The 26997-nt window shown below is 51.1% G+C and overlaps 1 protein-coding gene and 2 non-coding genes across 4 annotated transcripts in view; 2 read left to right on the top strand and 1 right to left on the bottom strand.

Annotated features, from left to right (window-relative positions):
- The window catches only part of KSR1 (kinase suppressor of ras 1), a 164672-nt gene that overhangs the window by 99173 nt on the left and 38502 nt on the right, over positions 1-26997 (top strand). For both annotated transcript variants that reach the window (XM_070390393.1, XM_070390392.1), the window contains exons 3-5: positions 17286-17433; positions 21658-22117; positions 24676-24680. In XM_070390393.1, the coding sequence (XP_070246494.1) occupies positions 17286-17433; positions 21658-22117; positions 24676-24680 (613 nt within the window). The remainder of the gene's footprint in view (positions 1-17285; positions 17434-21657; positions 22118-24675; positions 24681-26997) is intronic.
- Positions 12046-12118, bottom strand: TRNAR-CCU (transfer RNA arginine (anticodon CCU)). The gene has a single exon. It is a non-coding gene; the product is annotated as a tRNA-Arg (tRNA).
- On the top strand, positions 18513-18636 carry LOC138984007 (small nucleolar RNA SNORA19). The gene has a single exon (XR_011461368.1). It is a non-coding gene; the product is annotated as a small nucleolar RNA SNORA19 (small nucleolar RNA).

Here is a 26997-nt window from a genome sequence, read left to right as displayed (position 1 = left end):
CGACGAGACTGGAAGTGCCACGTGGGCCGGGACCTGGGTGTCTTGCTCATTGCTCTGTCTCCAGTTCCTGGCATGTAGGAAGTGTTCTTGATGAATGACTGCAGCTAAGTGAGATTATCCAAAAATTTTGGTCTCTTTGGTCTCAGGAACTCTCTGATCTGAGCTAGTGAAAGTTGAATTGCAGGGGTCTCTGGGGAGGTCTTTGGGGGCTGCTGAGGCCTGGGGTTGCTGAGCTGCCTTTGGTTTCCGTTGGCAACAGGCAGACTTGAGCAAGACTGTGTGCCTGTCGCTTCCTCCAGGGCCACTGGCTCCTGAGGCCTGCCTTCTGTGGGGACTGCCTCAAAGGCAAGATTGCTCTAGAACAGATCTGCCCAGCTAGATATTGGGAAATTCTTGTGTCAACACTACACTGTTTTAATTACCTTAAAGAAAAAGTCTCTTCTTTCATTGCTCTTCCTTTTTAAAAAAAATCAGCATATAAGTTTCACTGGCTCCTGCTTCCAGCTCTGTGCCTTTGAGCAGGCAACAAAATTAGAAAGCAAGATTGCTTAAGGGCATGACCCCTGGAATTAGGCAGCCTAGCCCCTGGTGCTGGGAGGCAGATATAAGCTTCACTTTGCCACTTGCCAATGGTGTGATCTTGGATAAGTCCCTTACCTTTCTGAGCCTGTTACTAGTCTGTCGGTTGCTCTAACTAGAAACTGAGGAGTCATTTCTAATTCCTTCTTCTTCCTCCACCTTGACATTCAGTTGACTAGCAAATCTCGCTAGCTCTATTTCCAAATATATATCCCCAATCCATCTATGTCTCTTTTTTCACCACTGCCACCTCCCTAGTCCTTGCTACTTCATGGACTTGTGCATTAGTACCTACATTGCTCTTTGTATCAGTCTTGCCCTTCCCTCCGTTTCATTGTTCATGAGTCAAGAGTGATTTTTATTCTTTGTCGTCTTTTTTTTATTGTTGTTCAGTCACTAAGTCATGTCTGATTCTTTGTGACCCTGTGGACTGCAGCATGCCAGGCCTCCCTTTCCTTCACTGTCTCCCGGAGTTTGCTCAAATTCATGTCCATTGAGTCGGTGATGCTATTTAACCATCTCACCCCCTTCTACTTTTGCCTTCAATCTTTCCCAGCATCAAGGTCTTTTTTCAGTGAGTCGACTCTTTGCATCAGGTGGCCAAAGTATTAGAGCTTCAGCTTTAGCATCAGTCCTTCCCATAAATATTCAGGGTTGATTTTGTTTAGGATTGACTGGTTTGATCTCTTTGCTGTCTAAGGGACTCTCAAGAGTCTTCTCCAGGACCACAAATTTGAAAGCATCACTTCTTTGATGCTCAGCCTTCTTTATGATCCAACTCTCATATCCATACATGACTACTGGAAAAACCATAGCTTTGACTATACGGACCTTTGTCTTCTTTTTAAAATATTTCTTTATTTATTGTTTGGCTGTGTTGGCTCTGCAACATGCAGGCTCTTCACTGCGGTGCTCAGGCTTCTTTCTAGTTGGGGTGCATGGGCTCACCATCTCGAGTTGTGTTGCAACTTGAGGGCTTAGTTTCCCTGTGGCATATGGGATCTTAGTTCCCCAACCAGGGATCAAACCTGTGTCCTCTGCATTGAAAGGCAGATTCTTCACCACTGGACCACCAGGGAATTCCTACGTGATTCTTCTTAAAGCCCCAGCACAACCCCCTCACTTTTCTGAGTAGGGTGCTTCACTGGTATCTTGTTGCACTCAGCATCCAATCCAAAGCCCTCACCATGGCCTTCAAGGCTCTGGAGTATTCGCGTCTGCCTCCTTCTGTGTCTCCTGCTGCCCCTTCTCACTCGTCCCCTCATGTTAGGACAGGTCAGGTTATTTCCTGTCATAGCCCGGGGCCTCTGTGTATTCTGTTTCCTCTGTCTGGAAATTTCTATACTGTCATGGCTAGCACCTTCTCATCCTCTGATGGGAGCTTAGAAGTCAGCTCTTCAGAGAAGCTATCCCATCTAAAATTAGATGCACACCCCGCCCCCCGCCCCCATAGCCACCACTTTGTCTCAGTATGCTATTTCCTTTTAGCACTTATTCACGAATCTCGATTACGTATTTTAGTTATTTTTGAATATGTTTTTTTATTGTCTCTTGATAGAATATAAGCTCCCAAAGGAAAGAGACTATATATTTTGTTCGCTGCTGTATCCTCTGTGCTGAGTAAGGTGCCTGGCCCACCCTGGCTGTTCAGTAGCTGTCTATTGATTATGGGTGGATGGATGGATGGATAAATAGGTGGAGAATGACATGGTACCAGGGCACATAGTAAGCCCTTACTAAGTAAAAGCTATTATGTTCTCCTACAACTAGTTAAAACTTTTCTGTAGCAAGTTCCGATACAAGCTGGCTTGAAGAAAATAGTCTTTTATCAGCCTAGGTAATAAAAGTCCAGGGAAGTCTGGATGCAGAAGCTCAGATGATGCCTTTAGAGCACACTTCTCAGACAGGCCCACTCCACGTGGCAGGCTTGAAGGGCACCAGGAGCTAAGCCTCACTTTTTTTCAGTAGAGTAGCAGTATTGGCTACTAAGAGCTTCTTACCCTAGAACTGTGGGTAAAAAATCCCAGGGAAGGCTCTGATTGGCTTGGCTTTAGTCATGTGCTCACATCAGAACCAATCACAGAGCTAATAAGACAGAGAACTCCCATTGGCCAAAATTAGGTCATTGGTTCAGCCCTTTGGCAGAAAGATGGTGAGCCTGAAGGATCAATGCCACCTGCACTTGGGAAATGTGTCTTGGAGGAAAGACCACCCTGCTGACAGAAGAAGCATGCACAAGCACACACTCACTCCCAACTGTTGCTACTGCAGCTCCCCACCCTCACCCTCACCAGGGGCTCTCCATGGGGCTGGCTCACCTGGCTTTCCCCTGGGGGGATCTCTGGGTGCCACTGTGCCTGCTTTTCCCAACAGTGAGTAGAACTCCTTTGTTAGTATAGGAGGTGAAGGGCCTCAGGCTCAGAGATGTGTCATCGAAGGCCTAGACTCTGGCAGGGAGTCCTCAGAGATCTTATATCTAGGATGTAATAGGTGAGCCTATTCCTCAGTTTTTTTTTTAATTAATATTTATTTTTGGCTGCGCTGGTCTTCATCCCTTTGTTGGGCTTCCTCTAGTTGCGGTGCGTGGGGGCCGCTCCTCACTGGGCTGTGAGGGCTTCTCATTGCAGTGGCCTCTCTTGTGGAGTACAGGCTCCAGCACGCGGGCTTCAGTAGTTGGGGCACGCATGCTTAGTTGCTCCGTCACCAGGGAAGTCCCAGGTTTTGCTTTTAATAACACCTCATTTTCTTCACTGTGAAAATAAAAAATATTTATTTTAGAAAGTATACAAAAGCAAAGAAAATAGGTCCTCTGTAACCCTACACAGAGGTAATGATTGCTTCTTGGCTTTTCAGGGTGTTTTTTGTTTTTTCTTAATAGCCAATAATTTACACAAATATCCCTTTTCAAAGTATGAAAAGTATAGAAATTAAAGAAAACAATACTACTGTTTATTGATGGTTTACATCATAATCTTACAACCAAGAGGAAATTCTGGAAACATTTTGGTACCTTTCCTTCAGCTGGCATTCTTTGTTGGTTGATCTTTCTTTTCTTTTTCTTCTTTTTAAATGTCATCCATTTGAGAATTTATACTATGATTGTTTTGCAAGTGTTGCCAATGTGCCTGGCACTGAGCTGTGAGCTTTACGTGGAGAGTCTCTCTCAGTCTTCGCAGTAAGCTTCTGGGGAGATGTCTTATATTCCATTCCAGCTGCTGTAACAAAAATAACATAGAGTGGGCTTGGCAGCTTATAAACAACAGAAATTTATTTCTCACCATTCTGGTGACCAGGAAGTCTTAAGGTCAAGGTGCCAGTAGACACTGTGTCTGGTGAGGATCCACTTCCTGGTTCATGGATGACCATTTTCTGCTGTGTCTTCACATGATGCGAGGGACCAGGCAGCTCTCTAGTGTTTTTTATAAGGGCACTAATCCCAAACTGAGGGCTCTACACTAATGACGTCCCAAAGACCCTACTAACACCATCACATTGGGATTAAGTTTCCACATATGAATTTTGGGGAGAACACATGTTTAGTCTGTAGTAAGAGGCAATGCTTGTATCTCCAAAATAAGATAGAGATAGGCTTCCCTAGTGGCTCAGATGGTAAAGAATCTGCCTGCAGTGCAGGAGACCCAGGTTCGATCTCCTGGAGAAGGGAATGGCAACCCATTCCAGTATTCGTGGCTGGGAAATCCCATGGACAGAGGAGCCTGGTGGGCTACAGTGCATAGGGTCACAAAGAGTTGGACAGAACTGAGCGACTGACACTTCCATAGGCTAGAGATAGAGAAACTGACAGCATCACTTATCCCAGGTCATTTAGATGGTAAGTGGAGGAGCCAGGATTCATACCCGGGAAGTCTGGCTCCAAAGCCAAGGTCACAACACACACACAGACATACAAAACACACACTTTATATTCTCATGGATGGGCCCATGTTGTATATTCCCTCTGTGATCCTGAACATTTTTTCTTTTTAAAAATTTCATTTTAAAAGTAACATTTTCTAAATCTAATGACCCATGTTTATTGTAAGAAAATTTGAAGATACAGAGAAGCTCAAAAAAAGAAAAAAAAAAGTCTCCCCACAACCCCACCAGCCACTGTTAGCCAGCCATATAACTTTAGACCTTCCCCCGCCCCCCCATCTACGCATAGTCAAGTGCATCCTTTTTGGCATACGGTTCTGAGTTTTGATAGCTGATAGCTCTTCCCACGGGTGTCTAAACCACCCAGCCCCAGATCTGTGAGAACCGCAGAGGCAGTGGGAGCAGTTGGAGTTCACGCAGGGGTGGGGCTTCCCCAGATGATTCATTGGAAGAGGGGGGATGATCATGCTCCTTGTTGACTCAAGTCGGAATCTTTGGAGGAGGGCTGGGAGGCAGGGAGCACCTCTCTGTCTGCCGCCTGTATCCTAGGTACCCTGGGTGCCTGGCCCCCTGCCTGACACCCGGCCCCCTGCAGCAAGGCCGGCTGGAACCTGCGTGTCTTACACCCAGCACCTGCTCCGGGAGCTATGTGCTGACTCCCCAGCGCCCGGGCACAGACTATTTTTGGCTGCAGTGACTGTTCACTACAGTCATGAAAACAGAAACTCTTCTCCCTACCTTGTCCTTCCCTGGGACACCACACCAGGGGCCAGGGCTGCCGGGGACCCTGGGCTCAGGCCCCTCGTCATGCATTGCCTGTGGAGCTGGGTGCCGGCCAAGGCTACGCGGGGCTCAGGGACCCCACCTCCCGTGGTGCTGCGCGAGGCACGGAGCCTGGACCAGCCCCGGCCGAAGGGTTGCGAGGTAGGCACTGGGGTCTGGGATCAAGTGGCCTTTCCATGAGAGCCTGGAAGGGGGTGTGTTTGGCTGGGCTCCGGGTCCTCAGTTTGCCGTCTTATAGAACACTTCAGGAAGAATGAGCATATCAGGGTAGAATGTGCATTCCATTTCATAGGATTTCATTTGCTTTCTTTTTTGCCGTGAAGTGGCTGGTGGGGACCCATCGGGCACTGACTGAAATAGGTTTTTCCCCATTCTCCTGGTGAATGGTTTGGGGCCCATTTGTGTTTTTGGTTTGAACAGGGCACACACTTGTTTTGAGCCAGCTTCTTCCTCTGGGAGCTTAGGAAACTGGAGTTGTATGGGCAGGCCCAGCCCTGCCTCAGCGCTTCTGGTCAACCTGATAAGAGGAGGCCCAGCTGTGTAGAGACTGTGTGTGCTAGATTTGGAGGTACACGAACCAGGGTCTAACCCAGGCTCCGTTGCTCACTTGCTGTGTCCTAGGTGAGTAACCTAATCTCTCTGAACTCCACTTTCCTTCACAACGAAGCAGTCGTGCCCAAGCCACTGCACGAGTGGCTGTAGTACAAGGAGTTGTTATTTGATGATTGGATTGGTTGTGAAAAGAGGCAGGTCAAGAAGCTGGGTGAGAATCAACGTGCCACAGCCCTGGGTGGGTCTTAGAGCTCAGCTCAGAACCTGGGTGTTTGGCTGTAGCTGGTGATGTAGGGTTTGCTTCTTCTTTACAAAAAGAAGAAAAATGTGTGTCACTAAAGTGGGCATGGGTCGGGATGAGCAAGAGCAGGGATTTCTGCCCATCCGCCATCTTCTCAGCCACCAAGACTTTAGGGACTTGCCAGGGTGAGGCCATTAGCCAAGAACCCCTCTGCTTCCGATTCCATGGGGCTTTGGACACATGAGCTGAGCACATAGCGTGGTGTCCCTTAGGTCAGCACCTTTGGAAAAGATTCTCAGGGCAGACCTCAGGGAAGTCTTCCTCTTGGCTCACCTTCTTAGAGCAGCTCAGAAAAGTTGGCAGGAATGAAAGCTTTATATCTGGGTAAGGAATGCCCACCAGGGGTTGATAAATCCTGGTGTTAGTCACTGGCAACGCCTTGATCCTATTGTTCTGGGTGACCCAGATAGGTCCCCTCCCCTCTCTGGGCCTCTATTTCCTCCTCTGTAAAATGAGTATTGGACTAGAATGTCTCTAAGGGTCCTTTGAGGGGTTCCTGGGTAGCACTAGTGGTAAAGAACCCACCTGCCGATGCAGAAGACAAAAGGGACACGAGTTTGATCCCTGGGTCCGGAAGATTCCCCTGGAGGAGGGCATTGGCAGCTCACACCAGTATTCTTGCCTGGTGAATCCCATGGACAGAGGAGCCCCGAGGGCTACACAGCCCGTAGCGCCGCAAAGAGTCAGACACTGAACAGTCAGACTGAAGTGACTTAGCACACCCTCAAGTGTCCTCTGCCTTTGATCTTGGCGGAGGAAGACTTTCTCTCCTGTCTTCCCAGCCTCATGAATACGCATTGGCCCCTTCTTGCCCTCAGCCCCTGATGGCTCTGGCGATGGTCTCCTTGGCTTGAGTCCTCTGTGACTGCCATGGGCCAGGAGCTGTTTACAGAGTTTCTGGAAAACTACAGAGAGGGGGCTGCCTCCTTCCAGGGTCTCCCAAGAGATCTCAGTCTCCTGCTTGGACCTCATGGGGCAGCTCGGAAACAATGGGCCTCTGTCGTGAGTGGAGCAGCCTGCCTCTCAGGTCTCCAGCTCTGCGCTCACTTCCTGCAGTGCGGCTTATCCCCGATCCCTCCCACCACCCCACCCCAGCCCTTGACCCATGGCCCCAAAGGACAGACTTTGCACTGAACACTGGGATGTGCCCCTCTGGTGGAGGGAGGGATCTGAGATTTGTCTCCTGGCCTCACAGGAGGGTCAGACTCCACGGCTGGGGCCGGGCATGTGCCAGGGCCCTGAGCGAAATCACTGGGCCCTGAGTTTGCCGGCTAGCCAGTCTGGCATGGGGCTGGGTAAGGGGCTCACTGGCTGCACTCAGAGTTCTCACACTGCGGGTGTGGAGGAGAGGGAGTAGACTTGTCTGGGAACCCTGTCTTGACTGGTATGTTTGCACAGGGGAGAACTGGAAGGGGAGATGTTGGGGACCAGCCGGCTACAGACAATGGCCATGCCTGACCCCTCTGTGTTTCTGTCGGTGCCTTTACGCCCTGGAGAGCTGGGGCTCCCCACGGGGAGGTGCATTTCTAAGCAGACCCTGCTCCCTGTACTCTCTACTGAGGATCGCTGAGCATCCCACTTTGCCAGAGCTGTCATCCTGGGCAGCCTCTCACATCTGCCCCTTCCCATCTCAGAAGTGTCCCTGTTGAGATGGTCCGTCCCATGCTCACCCTCTCCCTGGAAGCCCTCCTCTTCACCCGGCTGCTGGCTTGGCCAGTGGACACTGCCACCCTGCTCGTCCATCTGCTGTGTCAACAAGGGATGCCATGAGGGCCTACAGGCTTGGGGAAGCTGCTGCCCTCGAGTGGTGCTCATGGCGACAGACCACTGACCCCCAGCTGCCCCAGCTGTGGCCCCTCCACACTGCCCTGCTTGTGCCAGAAGGGACCTCCCCACCCCATCTGCCAGTTCCCTAAACATCACCCAAGAGTTAAGGAAGTGTTAATCACTCAGGTGTCCGACACTTTTCGACCCCATGGACTGAAGCCCTCCAGGCTCCTCTGTCCATGGGATTTTCCAGGCAAGAATCCTGCAGTGGGTTGCCATGCCCTTGCCCCTCTCCAGGGGATCTTCCTGACCCAGGGATTGAACCTGCATCTCCCTGCGGCTCCAGCATTGCAGGCAGATTCTTTCCCACTGAGCCACTGGGGAAGCCCTACCCAAGGGGGCTCGTGTATTCTTTTGACTGGTGTTACACCCACCCCCTGTCCTACCCTGACCCCAGTCTTACTTTGGAATGTTCTTTTTCTTGTAGCCAGTGAGCCCCTTTTAGAGTATTCCATTTTTGACTTGGTTTTACTGTGGAGTCTAGTGGACAATATTGTGTTCTTTCCGACAGTCAGGGAGCATCCTGGGGGAAGAGAACCCCCTGCTATAGAAGCCCACCCATCTCTCTCCATCTTGGGAGTAGTATGTATGGGGGAAAGCACACAGCCCCAGACCTACGGGGTGTGTGTGTGTGTGTTTCTCTAATGCTGGAAGTATCCGGCGGTTTTCAAACAGCGTGCAGGAGAATTGGTTTTGGAAACGTGTGTTGAAGATACAGAGAAAGGTGACAGAAATGTGGGCCTGCCTTTCTCTCCTCTGGGCCCAGCATAGCTGGTGTGTGTTTGTTGAGTGGCTGAATGACCCACTTCAGCCTGTGGACCCAGTCCAGCCCGCTACTGGTTTCTCTACAGCCTGTGGAGCTATGAATGGTTTTCATGTTTGTAACTGGTAGGAAAAGGAAAACAAAAAAAATTTTGTGACGTGTGAAAATTAAATGAAATTCATGTTTCCGTGTGCATAGTTAAGGTGTTACTGGCACCAGCCACACCCATGTGTTTCCATATTGTCTGCGGCTGCTTGGGAGCTCTGATAGCAGAGTTGACCAGTTGTGACAGAGGTCATATGGCCTGTAAAGATGAAGATACTCTATGGCCTGTTCAGAAAAAGTGTGCCAATTCCTGCAAGATGCCTAGGGTTTATGGGAGGAAGAATGGGACCTGGGAGGCAGCCCCAAGACAGGCCTACCAAGAGGGTGAGGCCAGCCCCCTGGGGTGATGGTGGTGGCCGTGGTGAGAGCAGATGCTGTCGGAAGCTAGAGATTTGGTCTCAGGCAGACTCGGAGAGCACCCGCCTCCTCCAGAGGGCAGGAGGGGGACTGAGGGGCCTGGCAGGACTGCTAAGGGGGTTCAGAAGTCCTGTAGAGAGAACCGCCCTCCCCCCCCGCCACCGCCGGAGGCCTCCTGCAGCTGCTTTTAACCCCACAGCCAGAGTGCACCCCAGCTGGCATGGAAGGAGGGCACAGTGTGGAGCCTGGAAACCAGATGGGACCTGTGATGCCAAGAAGACCCTACCCTGGGAAAAGGATCCCACATTATAGAGCAGAGAAGTGGGCACCAGTGCAGGCAGAGCCAACTGACTGTGAAGAGGTGGAGATGGCCATGTCTCAGCCTCACCAAACAGGCTGTGTGACCTTGAGCCAGCTGCCTAGCCTCTCTGAGCCTTGTCACCCATCTCAGGCTTTTATGAGGATCACCTGTCCTGGCCTCTATAGTTGATTTAACAGAGTGCCTGGCACCCAAGAGCTGAGTAGTAACTGCTCGTTGCTCACCCTGTTTTGGCCCCCTTCTCACCTCCTCCTCTTTGACCTGCACCCCTCCACCTCCACACCCTATCCCACTACTGCGCCCTCTTTCAATCCCAGATGTTCTGATGTGTAGGCCAGACTCCCTGAAGAGTCCGCCAGGTTCCCTGCTCTGCAAACGTCCACCCCGCCTTGTGGGAGGGAGGGAGGCACCAGAGTACAGGAGAGTGCATCTCCTGGGATGTTTGTGAGCTTGGGTTGGGCTGTGGTTGAGTTGAAGGATCAGAGGCCTCGTGAAGGGACAGGTGGGAGATCAAGCCCCCAGGGTGCTGCCCTGCCCTGGCCAGCCCCACTTTCTTAGACCTTTCTGCCTTGGACTACTTTGGCCAGACTTAAGGCCCCACAGCTTGTCTGCCCTCATGGTTCTCACCCCCGAGAAGTTCCGATTCAATTGATGTAAGGTGGGGCCCAGTTATCAGGATCCTTTTTTTTTTTTTTGCTTTGCTGCTTGGCATGTGGGATCTTAGTTCCCTAACCAGGAATTGAACTCATGCCCAGCCCCCACCCCGACTCCCCCATAGTGGAAATGAGGTGTTTTAACCACTGCACTGCCAAGGAAGTCCCAGGATCCTTTTTTAAAGCCTCCCAGGCGATTCCAGGTTGCTGACAGGGTTGAGAGACAGTGACCTGATCTAGCCAAACCTGCTGCTGCTGCTATTAAGTCGCTTCAGTTGTGTCCGACTCTGTGCGACCCCATAGACGGCAGCCCACCAGGCTCCTCTGTCCATGGGATTCTCTAGGCAAGAACACTGGAGTGGGTTGCCATTTCCTCCTCCAATGCATGAAAGTGAAAAGTCAAAGTGAAGTCGTTCAGTCATGTCCGACTCTTAGCGACCCCATGGACTGCAGCTTACCAGGCTCCTCCGTCCATGGGATTTTCCAGGCAAGAGTACTGGACCTACTCACTTTATAAATGATGAAACCAAAGCCCAGAGAGGGGCAGGGACTGGCCCAAGGTTGGTAGAGTTCCGACCAAATCTGACCCCTCTTTCACTGGGAAGTGATGGAGAGAAGCCCTCTCTATCAGGGTGACTTTTCCCAGGAGGGGCTTTTTCTCATTTCCCAGAACTGGGATAGTGACTAGGTCCAAACATGGTTCAGAGACAAAGCCAGTATCCCTAAGCTATTTGCTGATCTCCATGGAAACCCCAGGAGGCTGCCTGACCCAGGCCCCTCACTGCCTCAGCCCCTCCTGTGCTTCCTAGAATATCCAGCTATTATTATCCAAGTCTCACCCCTTCTTCTCCCTCGGCACCAGTGGTGGTGAGAAGGCAGGAAGGAACATCTGTCAGGTGCCCCCTTGCCAACTGGAGAGATGTGGGCTCCCCGCTTGGGCTGCTAGAGAACCCCCTGCTCCTCTGTCTCTGCTGCGCCGGCCACAGAGGGGTGTACAGGGCTCTGGGAGTCCACCTCTGGCCTCTCTGCTGTGACCAGCTCCTGGGAAAGCATCTGAGGTGAAGGATCCCGGCTCTTGAATTAAGCCCCAGCCAGGCCAGTTGGGGACATGTCTGCCCACCCACCAGAAATCCAGGTTTGGTCGATGGACCACGCATGCTGGATGTGCTGGTTGAGGCAGTTACCACTGTGACCAGTCCGTGCTATGCTCCAGGACTAGACTCAATGCCAGAAGGAGACCCCAAGTGTGGGCTTGCCTCTCGGCCTTCCCTCAGGCTAGATCTTCATCCCAGTTACGTCCTGAGCTGCATGGATTCTTGTGGCACGTGGTCCACACGGAGTCTGTGAAGTCCCTGGCGTTTCCACAGCCCGCCTGACTGGCCATGGCCAGGGGGACAGCTCTCCATGTCAGCCGGCACCGTTTGCTAAGTATAGACCCCAGGCAGCCCCGTGGCTGCTGGTAAGTCCTGGGACACCATTTGATACCCAGCTGGGCCTGTGACACCAGTCGCTGCCAGCTGCGGAGGGGAGGGGCAGCGTGCTTGGGCGAGCCCGACCCCGCCTTCTGCTGCTGAGAACACAGCCAGCAGTTTCACGATCACAGACTGGGAGTCACCTCCCTGCTCCACTGGCCCTGCCCTCTAATTATTATCAGAAAGCATAACTTAATGTCACCTACGGGAGAAGTAAGTTGTGGCTCGAGGGGACAGGCAGAGAGGCAGGGAGCCAGTGTGCCCTGTCCCACAGCCCCGCTGCCCGCCTCCACGCTCACGTGCTGACCCGGGGCTGGGTGGAACCGGGGCATCTCCAACAATGGGTCAGACAACATGTCTTCCCTTCCTGGTTTCTAGTTCATATTTTTTTCTTCTCTTGAAGTGTTTATTTATTTATTTGGCTGCTCCGGGCCTTAGTTGCAGCACGTGGGATCTAGTTCCCTGACCAGGGATCAAACCTGGGCCCTCTGCATTAGGAGCACAGAGTCTTAGCCACTGGACCACCAGGAAGTCCCTCCCATATTTTCTTCTTTACACGGAAGCTGGGGTGGGATGGACATTAATTCCTGAAGCAGTGTGGATCCTCAGCCTGTCATCTCCAGAACTCCAGGGCCTGGACGCCTGGCTTGAGACAACTTGGCATCTTCACGTGCCTCCAGGCGGGTGAGAGACCCTCCCACAGTCTCAGGGCCTCTCAGACCTGAGAGCATTTCCGGGCGGCTTCGCCTGCTGGGTTGTCAGTGAGCCCGTGAGTTCACCTTCAGCAGGTGGTAACACTCATTCCCTAATTCGCTTTCGGTTTAGAGATTACGCCGGACAACTATACATGAATTACCCTGGTCTGAAATAGCCTCCTAACCCAGACTTGGCTGTGCTTGTGTCTGAGTAGGAGGATCACATCCACCTGTGAGGCTTGCTGGTGGGGGCATTGCCTGAGTCTTGATGGGAGGAGACGTCAGAGCCCCTCCCGGGGCCGGCACAGCCACTAGCCCAGCCTGACTGGCCAGAGGCGCAGCAGAGGCCAGGGGAAGCATTTTTTTGTATCCTGGCTCGCCTGGTTCCAGCGCACTTCCCTCATGGACTGTCCCTTCTCAATTGGATTAACTTTGGGTTCCTGGTGGCTCAGATAGTAAAGAATTTGCCTGCAACGTAGGAGACCGAGGCTCGATCCCTGGATCGGGAAGGTCCCCTGGAGAAGGGGATGGCAGCCCACTCCAGTATCCTTGCCTGGAGAATCCCACGGACAGAAAAGCCTGATGGACTGCAGTCTGTGGAGTCACAGAGACACAACTAAGTGACTAATATTACTTTCTGAATAAACTCATAGGAGTTGGAAGGCCAGGGCCCACTTGGCTTTCATGGTGGGGTCCCAGAGCCATGGCAGCACCTGGCTGAGAAGGCCTGGCTACCCGCTGATGTGTTGCCCAAGCCCCTTGCTGCTGGGCTTTCTGTGCTGTCATCTGGGGGCTCTGATGTGATTGGTCTGCACAGATTTGCATGAGTTGCCACCATATAAAAATCAGCTGTTTTAAAATAAAAATTCTGATTTCTTTATAAGATGATATGGAGCCCCTCTCATAGCCTCTCCTCACCCCCTGACACAGAGAGGGCGAGAGTGGGTTTCTGATAAGCATTGTCCTTGAGATTCTTGTCTAGTAAAGAGGCAAGAGAAGCGTTTCTAGTACTTCTGCGTGCGTGCTAAGTTGCTTCAGTCATGTCTGACTCTGTGTGACCTCATGGAATGTAGCCAGGCTCTTCTGTCCATGGGGTTCTCCAGACAAGAATACTGGAGTGTATTGCCATGTATTGTATGTACTGCCATGCCCTGCTCCAGGGAATCTTCCTGACCCAGGGTTCAAACCCATGTCTTTTGTGTCTCCTGCATTGGCAGCCAGGTTCTTTACCCCTAGCACCACCTGGAAAGCCCCTTCTAGTACTTTTATCTCCATCAAAAGATAGATCAAGGGGCAACATGCTCACATACCTCATTTTTTTTTTCTGAAACCTCATCCTGAGGCTTGTGTGTTTGAGACCCTAACTCTACCAGATAACCTGCTAACTGGTGGATAGTGTCACTGACTGCAGCTTTTAGGCAGAACAGGGTGGTTCCCTCTCCCCACTTCAATGATCCAACTTTGCAGGGAGGAGGGATTAGAAAGCAGAAGAAACAGTCAGAAATCCTAGCGATGCTGGTGTGCTGAGCACTCCCATTTCACTGAAGACATACATAGCTCACTCCCCAGAAAGTGATGCTTGTCCTGGGAGATACTGGGCAGCTCCTGTACAAGCGGGACCCTGGGTTGGCTTTTCTATCCCAGGAAAGGGTTCCGTACCCTACCCCTCCTCAATTTGTCTAGCCAGCCCCTGGTTTGAACTGGAGCATGAAGAGAGCGCACAGGGGGAAGGGAAAGCAGACCCTGTTCCCTTATTCCCGTGGGATGAACTGATCCCTGCAGCCTCAGGAGATGGAGACAACCCTTCTAGCTCATTCAAAGCTATAAAGGAAAGCTTTTTCTTTTCATTCTTTTTTTTTTTTTTTTAAAGACCATGAATTTGAACCTATTATTTCTCTTATTTAGGGGGTTCCTTCACTTGCCAATGACAAAGGACTTCCATTTACAATACAGGTTTTTGTTTTGTTTTGTTTTTTTCAGAAAGCAGGTAGAAATTAGTTCCTTTAATTTACTTTGAAAAAAAAAAATCATTTTCCCCTGGGTAACTGCTTTGCCCAAGTTCATGAGTGACAGTGAGGGATAACTGAAGGTGCTCTGGGACTCGACACACCTGGGTTTGGGTTGTGGCGCCTGCCGTTTATTAAGCTGCATAGCGTGAGGTCACTGAGCCTCAATAAAACAGGCTTAGCGGCATCTCCTTGCTGAATTGTTTTGAGTGGAGTCAGTACACAAAGCCCTGGACATCTTGTAAAGCGCTAGCAAATAGTTTGTAATAATAAATGTAGTTCTTATGCTGGAGAAACTGAAACTTAAAGTGGGTGGGGAGGAAACGTATATAAAAGAAAAAAAAAAATCCGCCTTTGCATTGTAGTCAGATTGGGGATCGGGTTCCTAGGCTTGTCTTTGTCGTCATCAATACCACCTCCACCCCCAAATCAAGCAGATACTGGAATCTCTACTTTCGAGAGAACTGCTGAGTCATCACAGCCTTGGGAAAACGCACACGTGTGGGTGAGAACAGAGGCCACCCCAGGGAGAGGGGGAGGGCTGTGTTGTGAAGGGCAACGTCCACTTGCTTTTGGTCTTCCCTGATGCCAAATGGCTTTTGAAGCCAATGAAGCCATTGCCAAATGGCTTCTCTCAGTGGAATGAGGGGCAAAGATGTCAAAACTGCATTTTGATGAAGGGCATTGTTGAAGAAGGAGACACATGGATTGAATAAAAGCTTCTGCCCAGGGACCATTATCTAAGCATCCTGCTCTCTGTGTTGTTCTTACCAAGGGTTTCCTGTGACGTTCTCATTTTATCATCTGGAAGGATTTCTCACCACCAAGGGTTTGTCCAAACCACTGATGAGCTTCTTGGTGCTCTGGGGGTATCTGTTTATTTCTAATTTTTGGAGTCATTCTAAAGAGCCATGAGATTTCTTTTCCACAACCCTGGAGATGGAAGAATATTCACACGAGACCAAAGATGGGGAGAGGGGACAAGGCCAGATACCAGAGGCCACATGCCGGGCTTCAGATGTGGCCCCAGCCCCCAGGCATCACAGAGTCCCCAGACCATTGCCCTAATGACTCATAGTTGTATCTTCATCAGGTTTTGTTTTGACACTTGAGTCTAAGATTTATAGCACCATGGATTGACTGACCGCAACATTGCTCGTGTTAAATTAGACACAGTTTGCTAATAAAAATCAGTGAAAATCAACTTAGATTCTCAAGAGCTGCAAGTTTATATGAATCATTTGATGTGGGTTGTCTGGCTTTCCCTGTTATAGAAAATCCGGAAACAACTTCTCCCCCCTCTGCTCCCCCGCCCCATCTCTCCACTGGTCCCATAACTCTTTGAGCTATCTCTATGCTGGTCCATATCGTATTGCACTGCAATAACTTCTTTTCGTCTTTTTTTTTTTTGGCCACTCTTCGTGGCTTGTGGGGTCTTAGTTTTCCAACCAAAGATCAAACTCCGGGCTCAGCAGTGTAAGCAGAGTCCTAACCACTGGACTTCCAGGCAATTCCCAGTAATAACTTATTTTCATGTCAGTCACTCCACAAGCCACTTGAGGCCAGGGATATGTGCCATTGTTTTATGTGTCTGCTTCAGGCTGTGTATGACATGTGGCTCAGAGTACTCAGAGCTGGATGGGTTTCCCCTCTCCTTGATGAGAGGAAAGAGCACAAATTTTGGAGTCAGTTAGGCCTTGATTCAAACATTTGCTGTCTATAATGGTTTTATTATTTGTTTGTTTGTTTGGCTGCTCCGCATCTCAGTGTGGCACCTGGGGTCTTTCCTTGTGGTGTGTGGACTCTCTAGTTGTGGCATGCAGGCTTCGTTGGGGCATGTGGGATCTTAGTTCCCCAGCCAGGGATCGAACCCACGCCCCCCTGCATTGCAAGGAGGATTCTTAACTGCTGGAACACCAGGGAAGTCCCTGTGTTCGTTTTCTTTGCTGTGTAATAAATTACCACGAACTTAGCTGCTTACACCATCCCGCATGTGTTAGCTCACAGTCCTGCAGAAGGAAGACTTTATGGAAGAGTCCCCGAGGACTCAGCCAGCTTCCCTGCTTAGCATCTTGCCCGGGTGAAGTCAGGGTGTCATCCAGGTGGGCCTCTTACCCGGAAGCTTTGGGAAGAAATCACATCCAAGTATTTTTAGGTCATTCGTTGGCAGAATCCACTTCTTTGTAGCCTCACACCTGAGGTTCCCTTCTTGCTGGACAGCGGGGGGCCACTCTGTCCCCCGAGGCCATCTTGTTCCCTCTATGTGGCCCCCTCGATCTTCAGAGTTTGAATGAGTCTTTTATATGCTTCAAGCATCTCGCTTCTCTTCACTACCTTGAAACCTTGGAAGAGTCCAACTGAGAATCAGATAAGGCCCGGTAGTAAAGACCTACACAGATCTTTGTTGCTGATGTTGTTCGGTCACTCAGTCCTGCCTGACTCTTCGCGACCCTATGGACGGTAGCCCACCAGGCTCTTTGGTCCATGGAATTTCCCAGGCAAGAATACAGGAGTGGGTTGCATTTCCTTCTCCAAACACAGATCCTGGTGAGGGTTAATTCTTTGTAATCCTTTTCTTGGAAGCTAATTTTTTTTGAATCCTATCTGGTCTGATTCAGATATAGCAAAATTATAAAGAACCGTGTTTATCTGAAGTACTTGTCATTCTCCAAAGTTGTCATGATTCATCATTTTCCTGTCCAGAGGAATAAATAAAGAGACCAGAGGGGCAACATGCTCTCATCAGAACGTTTCTGGTTTTTTCCTTCTCTTCTCCCCAGCCCCCATCCCCAAGTTCTGGCGTCTCGGCTTCAGCTGCTGTCTCTGGGATGCTGGAGGTGGGGGCCGGAGTTGGCTGCTGGTGTCCTCAGACAAGTGGTGGCTGCGGGTCGGAGGCCGGCCCCAGCAGCTGGCCCCTGCCACTCAGCGGGAGGCTGGGCCTGGCTGCGAGGAGGATGACTGCTCACCCAGTTCTCTGCCTGTCTTGTGCCTCTCTAGGAGATCCTCCGCGAGCTCACGCTAGATGCCCTGCTGGACATGAACGAGGCCAAGGTGAAGGAGACGCTCCGGCGCTGCGGGGCCAGCGCCGAGGAGTGTGGCCGCCTGCAGTACGCCCTCACCTGCCTGCGGAAGGTGACAGGCCTGGGTAGGTTGGGCCAGTCCCGTCGGCCGCCTTGCCCTCCCCCTCTGCCTGGACGATGCATTTCTCTCCCAGGCCTGGCCTGGTTCCCGGGGCACCAGGGCTTTTGCTGGGGTGGATGAGGGGCTGGGTGGGGCCAGTGTGACCAGGGTCTCTGGGCCGGCTTGGAATGGCTGGAGTCCACGCTCAGAAAGTACGTGATGGACCCCACTCAAACAGAGGCTCTCCCTGAGACAGAAGGCTCCCAGCTCCCACTGGTCTGGCCAGTGTAAAGCTTTAGCCATTGTTACCAACCCCAGGCTGGTCTGCTGGGCGGGGCTGCATGACTTCCCCTCTGTGGAACACCTCTGTAGGTAGGGCTCTGTGACCCTTCCCTAGCTTCCTTCTCACCAGCCCCCGTCCCCGCCCAGTCCTCTCCCCACCCTCCCCCTGCCTCTCCATCCCCATCTGGGCTGTGTGCTCAGAAGGCATGCGCTGGTGTGGGCTCAGCCTGAGCCAAGCATGCGGAGAGAAACTGTACACGTTTCAGCTGTGAGTATGGACATGGTTGCCCCAGGCGAAGTGTGTAATCCTGGCATGATGAATAGTGTTCCTCAGGAACTTATTTGCAGGCTTTCTCAATCTTTCCCTGGAAATAGCTTCAAATGCCCAGACTTAGTGCTCCCATGACCACACAGATAAGCCTTTAAAATGAACCTAATGAATGGAATTAGCTCCATTTTTTAATTAGCTGAGCTTCTTGTCTTATCTCCAGCTGCCTGAAGCTTAAGAAAGGCTCTGAGGTTTATATTCAGCTTGATATTTTTTTTTCCCCCAGAGAAGATGGTGCTTAATTTCTTCCCTGGCCCCATTGTATCAAGTCTTCCTCTGAACACAGAGTCCAGAGTTTTACTTGATTTGGAAAACCTCAACACATCAGGCCTCTGGCAAGTGCCAGGAAGTAAACAGGACAGGGACATAGTTAGCATTCTTATCTCTGCATTTTACGGAGAAGGAGACTGAGCCCAGAGAGGGGAAGGGGCTTACCCAAGGACACACAGCAGTGCGTGGCAGAACTGTGACTCGAGCCTCAGCCCTTGCTGCCCAAGTACATTTCACTGTCTTTTTCTTTATATTAAGAGAAAAGATATTTCTGATGTGCTAAGTAAACCCCTGGAGGTAAATTAGCGGCATGACTAATTTAGCCATGTCAGTCTCCTTCAGACAACCATCAAACAAAAGTACTTGCCTCCCAAGCTGAGAATCTGGGGCACCTTGTCAGTCCGCCCTCTTTATGCCTGTGTTGTAAGGAGTTGAGGAGGCTCTGGCCACTGGGTGGTGGTGACCTCTGTGTGTTAAGGCTGCTATCTGTCCATCCTGAATGCCAGGATCAGAAGATCACTAATATATGAAGCGCTTGCTATATGTTCCCTTTGTAGCTGAAGCACCAGAGGCTCTGGATGAGTTGTCTGGGATCCCACACCCGAGCTGGACTTTGCTCTCAGGTTTCTTCCTTAGAAGATGCTTTCCCCATAGTGCCCCAGAGCAGGCCTTGGGCAGAGGGTCCTTCCCAGGTGCTCTTTCTCATTCCATCTTAGTTTGTGGTGCCCTACATCTCCAAGAGGGACCTGCCACACCCAAGTCCAGGGTGCAGGCAGGTGGATGGGCCTGCCCAGCAGTGGCCACACTTCAAGTGTACCTGCTGGGTGGTACCTGTGATCGCCCTGTCCCTCAGGTCCTGCATTCAGTCTTCATGGCTCCTGGCAGGCTAGTTACTGAACCTCAGTGTGCCTTAGTTTCCTTATGTGTAAAATGGACATACTAACAAGACTTCCTCTCATGGAATTGTTGGAGGATTACATGAGTTAAATTCATCTACTTAGTCTAGAGCCTGGCACATATTAGTATCTATTTTTCAGTATTAGGCCTTTGGGGTGATGGCAAATGTTCACATCTCTGGTCTTAAGAAAGGTGATAAAGGATGTTTCTTTATGCCTGTCGCTAGTGAACAGGGTAGGCTCATGTGTGCTGAACCTCCCCATCCTTCATCCATAGCAGACATCACTGGTCAGTCCCTGAGCTCTTCCTGCTTAGTGACTCCAGAGTCATTGTCAAGCAGCCACTGCCAATTGACTAGTGTCCATGTGCAAAACCAGAGCCATATCCCTGAGCTGGCTAAAGCAATGGTGATTAAATAGACAATTTGAAGAACTGGGGGCTTGTTCCTTTGGTGGCAGACTTGCGCATAGATCCATGGAACTCATTCTTTTATCCCCTCAACAAGAGCAGTATTTAAGTTCAAGTGTAGGTCTTGGCCATGGCTTCCCAGGTGGCTCAGTGGTAAAGAATCTGCCTGCCTAAGCAAGAGAGCTGAGTTCAAGCCCTGGGTCAGGAAGTTCTCCTGGAGGAGGAAATGGCAATCCACTCCATTATTCTTGCCTGGAAAATCCCAAAGACAGAGGAGCCTGGCGGGCTACAGTCCACAGGGTTGCAAAGAGTTGGGCGCAACTGAACACGCATGCATGTGTAGGTCTTGGCCACAGTTCTAAAGGAGCAAGGAATACACAGACTAACTCATCCAAGTTGATTCATGAATAGGAAGTCACCATGCAGTGAGGTAGAAGGAAGGGCATTTGAGGAGAGGATGGAATAGACAAACTCTAAGAATCGAGAAGGTTAATATCACTCCACCATCCCTCATAGATGGCTCTGTGGGCTGGGCTTTATCATCTTTGATGATAGAGAGCTCATTCCCTCCCAAGGCTATGTCGTTACAGGTTATTCAGAATTGGTAGCTTTGAGGGAGGAGGTCCGGGGCTGTGGTTGAGATCAAGGGCTCAGTTCCCATCCCACTGCTTACTTTGCTGTGTGAACTTGACAGTATACATAGGCTCTCTGAATCTCATCAACCTCGCCATGCTGGGTGGATTGAGGGACGCAAAGTAGAAGAATTACAGGGTGGAAGTTCATTTTGTCTTGAGTCAAAGTCTCCCCTCCTGTGCTTTCCACTCATTGATAAATACGAGGAGGGAGGTGTCCTCTTCCCATGACAGGGTCTCTGTAGACTGGCGTCCTTTCTCCGTGCCTCCACCCCTTCAGTATCTCCCCGTCTCCTGTAAGGTCAAGCCTCAAGCCCTTGGCAAGACATCTAAGGCCCCTCTGGAGCTGGTCCCCAGTGAACTGACCCTCCAGCTTCATCTCTCACCTCTCCCTGGCTTGTCCTGACTTCTCAAGGCATGTGGGACTCTGTGTAGCTGCCGCAAGATGCCCTGTGCTCCCTACACGTGCTGTTCCCTTACCAGGGAGAGGGAACAGTTTTCCAGTTCTCCCTTAGCTGGCCCAGCCCAGGTGCCACGTCCTCTAGAAAGCCCCCTGACCCTCAAGCTATTTAGGGGCCTCCTCCTCTGTATCCCCTCAGTCTCCATTCATCTCTGTGTCAGCACACAGCACACCAAACTGAGTGTCCCTCACTCTCACTGGACTCGTTGTGCACCGCAGACGTGCCTTTTTATGCCCTAACATCCGCATACCAGTGAGTGCTCGCATGAATGGACAGACGTGTCATTGATTTGGAGCCCTCAGAGCCCCAAAGCCTTGGGAGCCTCAGACAGAGGGTCACCGTGGGAGCAGCCCAAAGTCACTCAGAGGCTTCTCTCAAAAGGAAGTGGCTGCTGGGTCTCTCTTCTAGCAAATTCCCAGGGCAGTTTGCTTTCAAAAGGTCCGTGCAGCCCCTTTTCCTGACGATTGAATTTTCTCAGAAGAGAGTTATCCCTTTACAGCCTAACTCTTTGAAAAAAAAAATATGCATCTTTACTTTTTATTTGTTTACTTTTGGCCACGCCGAGTGGCATATGGGATCTTAGTTCCCGGACCAGGGATCAAAGCCATACCCCCTGCATTAGAAGCATGGAGTTCTAACCTCTGGACCACCAGGGAGGTCCCTACACAGCCTAACTCGTAGAGATCACTCACCACTTCCCTCTTGGAGATCACTCACTTTGGGGGTGGGTTTCCACACAGCTGCCAGCGGGAGCCCTGCCCTGTCCCTCTCTGGGTCTCATTTTCTTCTCTATATGTCGAGGATAGTAGTATCTGCACTGGTGTCCTGACAGTCAGCCAGATAGCGTGCGTGCTCAAGTGGCCTTTATAAAATAGGTGACGGCTGGCAGCTGGAGCCTCCGCTGAGGGACTGTGCTTCTTGGGTGGGCCCTGGCCCCTCACCTGTGACTCCCTTGACTCTTGGGCCCACAGGCGGGGAGCACAAAGAGGACTCAGGCTGGAGTTCATCTGATGCCCGGCGGGAAAGTGGCTCCGGGCCTCCCGCAGACACCATCTCGCCAGCCAGCCTGCCCTGGCCTCCGGGGAGCTCCCAGCTGGGCAGACTGGGCAGCAGTGCCCAGGGCCCACGCTCCGTCTCCGTGTCCGCTCTGCCCGCCTCGGACTCCCCAAACCCCGGCCCTGGTGAGGGCCTGTCGGACCCCTTTATCTCCCTGCACGCCAGTGGCCGGTTGACCCCCCGCGCCCTGCCCAGCTTCATCACCCCGCCGACCACGCCCCAGCTCCGACGGCACACCAAGCTGAAGCCACCCAGGACGCCGCCCCCGCCCAGCCGCAAGGTCTTCCAACTGCTGCCCAGCTTCCCCACGCTCACCCGCAGCAAGTCCCACGAGTCTCAGCTGGGGAACCGCATTGACGAGGTCTCCCCGATGAGGTAAGTGTCCTTGCCAGGCAGGTGCCGAATTTGCTACCTACTGGGAGTTCTGACTACAGTTTTCTCGCTGTAAAGGTAATATAGGCTCGATTTCTAAAGGACAAAATTGGCCAACATAGAAACCACAGCGTAAAAAGTGAAAGATGCCCCCATCTCTCAGTCCACTACCCAGACTACCTGAACTGTTCGGGCTGAATTCTATTAGATTTCTTTTTTTCGTACACACACACGGACACGTCAGAATAGACTGGGTTATGATGCAATAACAAATACCCCCAGGTCTCTGGGTCTTCAAATAACCAAAGATTTATTTCTTGCTCATGCTTCCTGTCCATCACAGGTCAGCCTCATTCCAGATTCCAGGCCAGAACATTGTCTAGAACATCCCACTGTGGCAGCGAAAAAAAATAACACTTTAGATAATACAGCTGAGCAATAATACCTTAACAGTTTGGGCTGAATTCTATTAGATATCTTTTACACACACACACACACAGACTCGAAGTGATACTATGTATCAGTCAGAATAGACTGGAATATGCTGCAATAACAAATACCCCCCAGGTCTCTGGGTCTTCAAATAACCAGAGATTTATTTCTTGCTCATGCTACCTGTCCATCACAGGTCAGCCTCATTCCAGATTCAAGGCCAGAACATTGTCTAGAACATCCCACTGTGACAGAGGAAAAAAAAAAAAAACTTGACATGTTACAACTGAGCAATTAAATGCTCTTTCCCAAAAGTTCTACACACCATTTATGGCCCTACCCAAACAAAAGAACCAAAAAATGTCATCCTCCTATATGCCCAGAAGGGGGAACTAGAATATCTTGCTGAAACTGCTAATAATTATCAAATACTATGTACTCTATGCTATAACCTATTTTTTCAACTTACTTTTATTTCTGAGAACTAAATATCAGTTCATCTTGAACTACCTTACTCTCGTATTTATTTATAAAAAAATTATCTATGTGTTTTATTTTATGGCCACAACATGTGGGATCTTAGTTCCCTGAGCAGGGATTGGACCCTTACCCCTTGCATTGAAAGTGCAGAGTGTTAACCACTGGGCCACTAGGGAAGTCCCTTGATCTATGTATTTTAAATAGTTAGTGACAGTCACGTGGTCCAGGATTGCTCACATAGAACTTTGTAGAGGTTAAAGTTGTCCCCTACCATTTTTCCTTTTCCTTTCAGGAACCAACCAGGTTATCAGTTTTGTATATATCTATAATTATTCAAGCTATTTCATCTTTTAAACTTTTTAAAGCCTCTTTCCAGTGTATAGTTTAATTTCTCCCCTCTTGATGGATATTTAGGTCTTTGTCCTACTCTATTATAAAATTCACCCTCGTCTATATACCCTTGTGGAAGGGAAGGGATAGGATAGTTTTCCTTGGGTGCCTCTTACCTTCTTGTGCTTCTGAGGGTTGGGAACCCAGCCTCTCTCCTGACATGGTTGTTTTGGGTCTCAAGTGGGCTTGTTCCCCCACCCCAGGGCAGACTCTCTTGGGTCCCTTGTGGGATAGACCTTGGACAACTTTGATGATTCTGAGTGTATGTCACCCAAGGAAAGAAATCTAGCTGTGACCTACCTACCACTCCCGATCAGACTGTCCTGCTGGGGCCTGGGGCTTCCCTCCTCCCTGACCCCCAAAAGGGGATGAGCCTTCCATCCCCCACCCCCCCCCGGATCTTCTTCTCTCTGAAGCGCAGTGATAACAGCCATGTGGACACATGGACATGGGTCATTCAGAGGGCATCTCAGTGGGCAAAGCCCAGTGCCTCTCTTCCTCATTTTTTTTTTTTTTCCTGAAAAGAGTCAGGGGGGCTCTGGGTGGAGAACAGAGACTCAGGCAGATGACACCACTTCCTTGGATCCCGCTGCTGGTGAGCTGGGCCTTGCGCCCTGGGATTCTGAGTCAGAATCCCACAAAGACCAAAGCTGACACCGACATGAGTACTCAGGCCACCCTGCTGCCCTCGATGAGCCCTGAGGCTGGACTGAGCGCCCTGGGCTCCCAGCTGTCTTCGTCCCTGGGACAGCGGCACCCCCAGGAGATGTTGCTCAGGCCCTGCTTGGGGGCTGCCCCTCTGCTCTTACAACTGTCCTCCTTGCCTTCTGCCCCAGCCACTTCTTCTCTGGCTCCCTGAGCCGCCCTCCTGCTTGGTCCGAGCACCCCTCCTCCCAGGGATTTGGGCAGGGCTCCTCCACCTACTGGCATATGATCTTGGGAGACTGTGAGCCTGTTTCCTCAGCTGTGAAAAAGAATGAACTCTAATTACAATGCAGGTAGCTGGCAAGGGCTAGGAAATCTAATGTATTAAAGCACAGTGTATGGCTCCATTGTCCAGTGAGGAGTTGGGAGGGGGCCACCTCTAGCCCTTGTCGTTGAGGAAATTCTCCAATCACTCAGCCAGCCCGGCCCCACGCAGGGGCTCAAAGTCCTCATCCAAGCACTGTATCTGCTCCTGCCCAAGGACTGATGTTCCTGGGGACACCAGGCCAGCATGGTGACATAATCCCGCTTTCTCTCTTTTTTGTCTCCTCCAGGTTTGGTAAGAGTGATTCATTTTCATCCCCTCTGCCACCCGGGAGTCCTGTTTCTGTCGCTGTCCCCATCGGGGGTGGATTTCTTCGACCCTCTCTTAGTCCTCTGGCCTTTCTGTGGTCCAGAAGCAGAGATGCTGGGCTCCGCCTCAGGAAGTAGCTCTTAGGACAGGGAACCTTCAGATGATAAGGTGGTTCAGCCCAGCCCACAGCTGCCCTGAGAAGCAGGCACTGTGAGAATGTCACCGTCTGTGGGCAGCTCTGTGGTGGGCCCCACTTGCACCTTGCCACCCCCGCAGGTGACCTCTGGCAGGAGTTTACCTGCTGGGCTGCCGTGGTGATGCCGTGCTCCTGGGAGAGAGGTTCCTTATGTCCAGTGTAGATGGACGGTAGCCATCTGCAAAGTCCAGCTGACGTCTTGGGACCCTCCACCCTGTTCAGGAGAGGGACATCCCTGGAGGCAGGAATGTGGTCCGCTCTGAATGAGGCCTGAGAGATCAGCGGGTGTGGATGTCCCCTTGGAGGGGGATGGTAAGGATGCCCAGGCAAGCTCAGAGTCCCTTTTCCACCACTGGGTTGAGAGTTGATTCTCGTACGTGGCTGTGCTGCAGGGCCTCTCTCTCCAGAGTCAAAGCAGAGGGAAACAGCCTCTGGGGTCTGCTTTAATAATTGTATCTGTGGAGATGCAGAGGCATCTGGTTTTTGCCTGAGCAAAGTAGCAGCTTGTTTTTGTACTATCCTATACTGGCTAGAATGAAGAGGCTGTCAGCAGGGTCTGAGAGATGTGGAATGGGGTAACAGTGACTTTGCCAAAATGGATCTGAATGCAGGACCACCAGGGAGGTATAGGACAAGGAAGGAGGGAGACTGCCCTTCCCTGTCCCCAGGGCACAGGTGGAAAACTCCCAAGACCCCTCACAGAGCCTTGGAGGAGAATCCAGCATCTGCATCCCTAGGACATCCATCTTCCTGGTTGCTATAGTGATGCAGGGACCACAACAGTGAGGCTGCTTCCCCAGTTTGCCGGGAAGGTGGGACGAGGCCTTCAGGACCAGTGTTTTACTTCCATCAGGGATAGCATCATCTCATATCCTTCCTATCCCAGGCCTGTGGCAGACATTAGTAATCAGTTGTAGGGTGTCTTCAGGATCAGAGACAGCTTCATCTCACCTCTGTCCTATCCCAGACCTATGGCAGACATTACTAATTAATTGTAGGTTGTCTTCAGGATCAGGGACCACCTCATCTCACCTCTGTCCTAGCCTAGGCCTGTGGCGGACATTACTAATCAACCACAGATTGTCTTCAGAGATAGATGGTTAAAATTTCATTTTCCCACTGTCTGTTTCTCCTAGTCGGGTAGCCTAAGCCCCTTTTAGATCCATACGCTTTCATGGCCTTGGCTACTGACTGGGGTGGGGTGCCCCACCCGGGCCCACCCCACCCCCAGACAAAGGAGTTGGGAGGAGTCAGCCCCATGGCAGATGCGCTGGAGAGATTGTGAGTTCAGTCATCAGCAGGTGGCGGAGGTCCCCATCAAACTCCCCTTGTTGTAGGAGGAAAGTCAATACCTCCATCATGCCCTTCTCTTGTGGTTGGGTATCTGGTACACAGCTTTAAGTGAACCACCACTTATTGAGCACCAGCTGTGTGCCAGGCCAGCATGGGGTGGAGATGGCCACAGATCTCTAGAGTACTGTGTTCCCGACCTTTCTGAGTCACAGATCTCTTTGATAATTGGATAAAAATCTAGACCTTCTTGCTAAGGAAAATCATCAACCATCTCCAGCCTTTTTGGCACAAGGACTGGTTTCCTGGAAGACAGTTTTCCCATGGACGGTGGTGGCATGGGTTTGGGCAGGGGAATGGTTCAGGCAGTGATAATGCAAACAATGGGGAGTGGCAGATGAAGCTTTGCTGTCTCATCTGTCACTCGCCTTCTGCTGTGTGGCCCGGCTCCTAACAGGCCACAGACCAGTACCAGTCCACAGCCCAGGGATTGGGGACCCCTGCCCTACATCATCTGCTTACCAGTCCAGAGGAGTCCCAGACCCCCTGCAGCACATCCATGGGCTCCTTTGAGAAACCCTGCTCTAGGAGGAGATAGGCAGTATTGAGTATGGGCAGAAGGTGGGGTGGGGAGGAATGGGGGTCTCTCTGGTGAAGGAGGGGAGAGGGAGTTAGACATATGGGCTGCCAGTGGATGACAGATTGCTTCCAGCTGCTCCTCTACTGCCCAACCTATTATACCACCAACCCCAGGGATGCCCATTCATATAAGGAAGCCAGGGCTGGAGAGAGAGGCCAGGGTGCCCTCTTGGAAAG

Source organism: Bos mutus, chromosome 19, assembly GCF_027580195.1.
Source record: "Bos mutus isolate GX-2022 chromosome 19, NWIPB_WYAK_1.1, whole genome shotgun sequence".
NCBI classification, from domain to species: domain Eukaryota; kingdom Metazoa; phylum Chordata; class Mammalia; order Artiodactyla; family Bovidae; genus Bos; species Bos mutus.
This window is presented reverse-complemented; position numbering and strand designations above follow the sequence as displayed.